Source organism: Halyomorpha halys, unplaced genomic scaffold, assembly GCF_000696795.3.
Source record: "Halyomorpha halys isolate HHAL.00 unplaced genomic scaffold, Hhal_1.1 Scaffold686.1, whole genome shotgun sequence".
NCBI classification, from domain to species: domain Eukaryota; kingdom Metazoa; phylum Arthropoda; class Insecta; order Hemiptera; family Pentatomidae; genus Halyomorpha; species Halyomorpha halys.
In genome coordinates, this window is record NW_027114454.1 from 177,564 (window position 1) to 184,982 (window position 7,419).

Consider the following 7,419-nt stretch of genomic DNA (forward strand, 5'->3'; position numbering starts at 1 on the left):
ATTTTAAATTTTCTGCCATTTCCTCACCACCCTGGAATTATAATTTTTTTTAATTGATGTACCGTATAAACTAGTAATTTCTATGACGGCCTTTTTATAAAAATATATCACTAAAAAGGTAAGAAACAAAATGCTATAGAAAAAACCTCAATGAAAAGTTTTCATTGTTTTAGTGGTAGAAAATGCAGTACTTGTAGAGATTGACCCATCTACTTATTTTTTTTTTGTATCTTTAACCCTATCGTTGGAAAATCTATGGTAACCTTCAATTACTGCCTTTTAGGGATTTAAATTTTTTTTTCGAAATACTTTGAACATCTTTGTCACTTGAATATATCATTCTTTTAGCAAATAAACATCCTAATAAAACTAATAAAAGAAACTTTAAAAACCTATTTAATGATGACATTGTTCCAGCTTATCTAAATCTTTTAAGTAAATAGGTATTATATAAACATGTCTTGTGTTTAATATTACTATTTAAGATCCTAAGAGCTATATGAACTTAGCCCTGTAATCCTGCCCAGCGTTTTTCTTCAAATCATAGAATCAACGACCGCTTGCCTGTCCAGACCTCGATTTCCATATCAACTTTAAATTGAAATTAGAGAAGTATATTTTCAAAATCCTAATATTAACGTTCTTATTAATGTGTTTTTTTAATAACCAAATTAAATTAGATTCCACATAGTTTTAGACAAATTTAATTTAATTTTTAATCCCATGTACGCTAATATTTTAACCCCTTATTGGTAATTTAACTTATTATTACATACATTAATTTTTACAAATATGAAGTTGTATTAGTAAAACTCCCCGTTTATGCTTTCGTTGGAATTTAAAAACGGTAGTTTTTAACATAAATACAAAATTAGTGCATAAAAAATATGGGAACAATTTTTCATTTGTGTAGTATGCCACACAAATCATTGTTTCCATTGTAGCTCATTAAAAAAACAGAAATTATGGTTCTACTTCCAAAGTACTCCGTATTAAAAATTAACATTTTCAAAGAACAAACAACTTTACTATCGATTATGGGAATTAGCGACCTCGGTAGACCTCGATGTATTTTCGTTTATTTTATGAAATTCTGTAGTTAGATTTTGATGTCTAGTGTGAGATGTGTTCCTGTGATAAAACATCAGAAGTTTACTATTTGTCTATTTTTCCTTTAAGGTAGCTGTTATGGAGGAATTAAAAAATGAAGTGTTGCAAAATCTGATCTTGTACTTCTCAAAAAATACGTTTAAAGCCAAAGATAACGATCCAACAGTAAGTATAAGAGTTGTTTTGTTCAATAACTTTGAGGTTTTTAATATGTATATTCCCACATGTGGTATATCCATGTCCATTTTAATATTTTAAACTTCTGATTATTTGATTCTTATTCGTTTTTATCATGGTGTGTTTTATGTTGATCACATGTGAGCCTAGTGATTATTGTGATATGTAGATTAACAACTTTTATGAATGGTGTAATTTTAAATTGTAAAAAAGTGATCTTTTGACGGTCTTATTTTAGTTATGAATTAACTTTTTCTTACCATAAATTTTCTTTTGATTTCTATTTATCTCCCTAAAGTTCAAATTTTTTGATATAGACATGTATTTTACATTAAAATTTTAACATATTATATTTAAAATTTTGATTACTTAGACATACAGAAGTAAATGTGCTAAAAGTTTTCTTGTTTGATGTTTGAACACTGATTACTCTGAAAACTTGTCGTATCATTAAACATTTACGTTAGTCTTGCTTCTTTAAGTCTTTATACACTTTATTTGGTATAACTGAAAGGATCGTTTGTTGTTACAGCCTTCTTGTTTACATCCTTAAATGATAAATACTTCATAACAAAATCTAGTTTAAGTTACAGTTTCATTTTGATCCTTTTTCAAATGCATTATAATTTCTTTCCTTGATTTCAGAAACCGTAACCTGTAACATTTCTTGTCAACTAGTATTTCATACCACGTACAATTTAATATTTTCTTTGAGAGTATACCAAAAGTTATTTATATTAGATTTTTTTCTTTTTATAAATTTCACAGAATTATGCTAGAATAGAAATATCCTCGAAACTATTCTTTTATTATATCACACCTTATATTATACTGTGTTCTGCATTGTGTGGAATAGTAATTTTAATATAGAATATTAAGTTTAGTACAATATGATTGTTTTATTTTACCTCTTGTTCCTATTTATCTGACATAATCATTGTCAAATTTTGTGGTATCACTATGAAAGTTCAACTGCCTTTTAATCTCTATTTGTTAAAAGATTTTTGATAAGTTTAGTTTCTTCAAAACTATATCTGATTTTTTTTTTTTCAGGTCCAGGCTGTGATGCAAAAATGTATTGATTTGGTATCACTAGATTACAGTTGTATTGTAAGTACTAATGAAATATTATTATTTGATCATTAGCTTCAGTAATTTATTTTATTGATAGATATTACAATCTGCCACACAGTTGTGGGTAATAGGTAATATTGATGAAAGCTTCAGTAATTAAATATGTAATATTAATTTTTACCTAGGTTGAGCTTCATTTATAGCCTAAATTCACTTGAGCTCAAAAACAATTTTAAATGAATTATATGATTTTAAGTGTATATCGAGTTATGAGATTATAATCCCATTTCAAACTGGGCTCACTTTGACCAATTACTCTTTAACAGAATATCTGGGAACAAACTCAACGTATTTTACATCAGATTTTAAATTTTGACTATTGTTTTATTATTAACTTACTTTTTTAATAAATGTGTTATTTATTTGATTTTTGCGATATTTAGTTTTAACTTTCATTAGATTTTATTTCTAAAATTTTTAAATAATTATTTTCTTATTCATGATCATGTTCATGTCCTTCTGGAAAGGAGTTGGTTTACATAGTAATTAAAAAAAATATATAATCAGTGGTACAGTTGATTTTCTAACTGGTAATTGGAAAACGCACAGAATGTCTTTGTAGAAGTTATCCGATTGTAAGTTTTTTAGGACTAAAATAATTTCAGTATTTATCCTGGCATCCCAGAGACAACAGAACTTAAGCATAGCACTATAGTGGGCAGTACTAGTGAAAGACTGCCATCAGGTAAACCATTTGTCAAACTAAATAGACAGAGTTCAGTGGTGTCCAAATTTCTGTTGTATGTTATTGGTCATGGTGTATCAGTATTGAGTGCTTGGGTCTTGTATGTCCGCTGTAGTTGTCTATTCTTGGTGATCTTGGTATTAAGAAGGATATTAATAAGTCAACATTTTATTTTTGACTCCCAGACTATAAGTTTACTCAATTGTAGATTCTTTAGTTGTTGATAAGAGACCAAAAGACCTAATTAATATACCTACCTCAAATTAGAATACAAGAGCCCAAGATAAACAAACGGACAGTAACAAGGTAAGCTGTTCAAGTTTTAAGATGTGTAAACCAATAGAATTAAAATTATGTAAGTTATCTTTAGTAGAATCAGACCTGATAATCCTACCATTAATAATTATATTTTAAATTATGTTCACTTAGTCCCAAATTTTATTTTACTCAATGTTTATTAGTAAATAAGTATTTTTCTTTTTAAATAATGTCATGTTCTAGGGGTTATGTATTTTTTTTTTTAATTTATGTGAAATCTGATTTCAGCTCATAGCTAACACAAATGGTGAACTTTGTGCCCACTATCCAAGCCAGTTAATAATTATGGAAAATGAGAAGAACAATCAATCTCTCAACAGTACTGATTCAAATTCTCCATCCAAGAAACCTAATAATGGCACTCTTTATGAGAGTGTTTATGACAGTTCAAAGCTCAAAGATTTATTCATGAGGTCCAGATCAGCTCGATGCCGAGCGAGATTCCCTTTGCCTGTTATACTATTTAGAGGAAAGAATGTTTGCCGGTAATCTCTACCTTCAAATTAATTGGAATTTGTTGATAATTATTATTTAAATGTGTATACAAGGTGTTCAAGGACCAATTGACAACTCTATTTTTCAAGGATTTTGAAAATTTCTTAGCGAAACTTGGTAGGTTTTAATTTTAGTAAATATTGTTACTTCTGGTTGTGAAATAGACTTTGTAATCTCTTTGAATTTTCTTAAGCATATTTAATTCTGAAATTCCCAATGGAAAGGAGTTTTTCAATTAAAAATTCTCATAGAAAATTTTAAAAACATTTATTTCGGTTTTTAGTGACTTAAGACCATTTCGGATCAAAGAAATCACACCTACAATTTGATTCAAAATTAGTTTTATAAGATAATTTTTAACTGGGAATACCAGTTTTTTTCTATTAAAAATTCCAGAGTTAAGTGCACCTAAGAAGAACTGAAAGAGGTTACAATGTTGACTTCTCTACCAAAAGAAACTTTATTCACCATAATTAAAACTAATTTTCATTACAAAACTCTCACAAAAAGGGGAGTACCAAACGAGTCTTAATTTATAGAAATTAATTCATTTAATTTATTAAGAGAATTAATTTATATTTAGAAATAAATTTGTTTTTCTAAAGTTTGAATACCTATGGTGTATGTCAAATTCTGCATCCAATGTAAAATCTTTAAATTATTGTTCCTTATTATGTTTCTAATTAACTTCAACAATACAATCTATCATCATCAAATCCCTTAACTTCTGTAGTACTCCGTATGTTATTAGTTTTGCTCGATAAAAATCTATTTTTAATAAACTAGTGGCTCATAGCTTAGGCCAGGCCATTAGCTTAAACTATTAGTACCTGAACCTCAGCTCCAATCCTCAACCCTAGAACCACTTCTAAACGCTTACTTGACTGTCAATTAAAGTTAGATTGTTACTTGTAACTTATCTACATGTCTTTTTTTTTTTTTTTCCTATTTATTATATGGTGAATGTATTTAGTTTTATTTTTGTTATACACTTCTAAATTTGGTTAAATGAGTTATAAAAAAAAATAAATAAAATAAAAAATCCTTTTTGTAGTTCCACATGATTAATCATTAATAGTCACTTGGTTATTTTTTTATTTGGTTAATTATTATTCAAATCATAAAATTGTAATTACAAGTAAGTAATTTTTTGTATCACTTGATTTTACAAATTTATATTTAACTATGGTTCTGTTTTATTTCTTACTATATTGTACTAGAATTTATACAATTGTTATTTTTATTTGTTGTAATTATTATTTTTTAATATTTCTTTATTCTAGTCCTCATCCTAGATTTCTCAATACTTATATATCATTTAAAATTATGGAGTTTGATGAAATATTTAATTTCTTTTTATCTTTTGTAATAAAATTTGTCCATTTGTAGGTCTTCGACATTATCTGGAGGACCTGAAATGTATGGAAGATCTGGATATGATTATTTGTTTTACTGTGATGAAACTGGCCCTGAAGAACAAGAAGTACAATCAAACTCTCAGTCCTCTCAATCAACAGGAGATAATTGGCAACTATTTGACAGAGTCCGTAGCCAGGACATAAGGCTGTTGAAAACATTAAATGTTGGTGCCATTATTGATTTTATGGTGGAAAAAAAGAAAGTGAAATTTGGATTAAAGTTAGTATTTTTAAATTAGTGTTAGTTTAAGTTTTTCATATAGTTGATTTTGATTTCTTAGTTGAAAGCTATAGATTTTTAGATGGGCAGAAGTTTATTTAATTTTATTTATTGGTTTGTTATAGTAGTTATTATTAATTATGGTGGGAGTGGGTAACTTAGTGGTAAGGCACTGTGCTGTTAACTTCATGGACCTGGATTTGAATCCTGCTGTGGCAGATAATTATTATCTGTTTCTCAATAGCCATAAGTCAGCCAGTGGGTTCACCCACCCAGCCTCATAAAGTGGGTTCTGTTAATTGGGTAAGAATTTGGCAGTCAAGTCAATGCACAACCGTTGGTCTACTAACAGTACTTCCTTACAAAGTTCACCCTTTTATGGGTTGTAGCGGTACAGATTTAATTTTAGTGGTTTATTATTCGAAAACAATTATGTAATATTCTGTTTTTTTTTTTCTATTTTGAGATTTAATTAGCATTCTTACTTCAAATTCTTTCTTTTATTAATTTTACATCAATAAACTAACATCACCAACAGTCATTCATTTTTTCTTTTGATTTAAGAAACCTTTTAGCCCTGTAAAAGGTTGGAAATTGCATTGTTTATAAATAAAAATGCAACAGTCACATTTTTACAGTTTTCAAAGGTTTTTTAAATTAAAGTACAAAATTTCAAGTGGAAATTAAACTAAAATGACCAGAAAAACAATGGTACACATTGAAAAATAGGCTCTTAAAAATAGACGAAGTAAGACAGCTGAATAATTCCCGAAACAAAAAAAATGGAAAATCTAATTTTTAATATATTTCAAGTTAGTTTTAAAAAAAGTAAACAATGGTTTAAAACAAATGTTTATTCATAAAATTTATAATGGGTTTGAGGGATTTTAAAAAGCAATTTTTTATGATAATGAGTGATTTATTCTTTTTTTTTTTTTCAACATTATATTTCATACTTTCACCGTTTCCTGATGTCTCAGAAGTATAAGCTTAAAAAAATGTATGAATTTGATACTAGTTATTAATAAACTTGTAAAAGTTAAAATTATATGATATTTATCATCCCTGCTTGTCTCTGGTCAGATTCTTGTTTTCTCTTTAATGGGACTATGATCGTTTTTCATTAAAGTTTTGATTTCTGTTTATCTTACAGAATCAGCAATTATCAACGATGATTAATTACCTTTATTAAAAAAGATAAATGCCTTTTTTATAGAGGCATTGGTATATTTATATCTCATCCCATTTTTTTTCTCTATTAATTGTACCATAAATATCTTTTTAATGATAATGAGTCATAAAAAGTCTTCAATCAATACAGGTGAAACAATATTCAGGTATCATTGCCTGCTCATATTTATCTTAAGTTAGCCTTTCTTAGATCTTAAATTATCTGTATTTGTGATATACTCAGTGATGGTATTCCTGTTCCTGAAAACTTTGCATTTTAAATTATATTTTAATGCTGTTTCAAGTTTAGAAGAACTTATTAGACATGTTTCATTTATTTTTATCAGTGGTATTATTTCTCACATGAACTCAATTTGGTCTTCTTAAAATAGTTCATAGAAATAATCTTTCTAATATTTTTGTTTATTTAGATCTCTTTCTTAATCATCCTCTGGTTTTAGGATTTTCCAATGATTTTATTATTTTCCAAGTTTTGGTCAATTTTTGGCTATACATTCATCGATAAATGAAACCATTCTCAAGTTCTCTTATTATTCATTATATGAAAGGAATATGGTCCGGGTGCGGTCAAAAAAACTCAAATAGTAGAAATATACTATTTTAATGAGCCAACGTTTCGCCCCACGTTGCAGGGCTTCTTCAGGGCTATTTTGACAGCAGTCAAAACAAAA

At 27.6% G+C, this 7,419-nt stretch overlaps 1 protein-coding gene across 2 annotated transcripts in view; it reads left to right on the forward strand.

The window, feature by feature from the left end:
* Nucleotides 1–486: 486 nt before the first annotated feature.
* The window catches only part of EDTP (Egg-derived tyrosine phosphatase), a 56,121-nt gene continuing 49,188 nt past the window's right edge, over nucleotides 487–7,419 (forward strand). Inside the window, exons 1-5 of one of the 2 annotated variants that reach the window (XM_014427999.3) lie at nucleotides 487–612; nucleotides 1,180–1,275; nucleotides 2,341–2,397; nucleotides 3,653–3,909; nucleotides 5,309–5,557. In XM_014427999.3, coding sequence (XP_014283485.1) covers nucleotides 1,189–1,275; nucleotides 2,341–2,397; nucleotides 3,653–3,909; nucleotides 5,309–5,557 — 650 coding nt within the window. In that variant the 5' untranslated portion in view covers nucleotides 487–612; nucleotides 1,180–1,188. The remainder of the gene's footprint in view (nucleotides 613–1,179; nucleotides 1,276–2,340; nucleotides 2,398–3,652; nucleotides 3,910–5,308; nucleotides 5,558–7,419) is intronic. The other variant, XM_067051632.1, reaches the window with a different exon arrangement.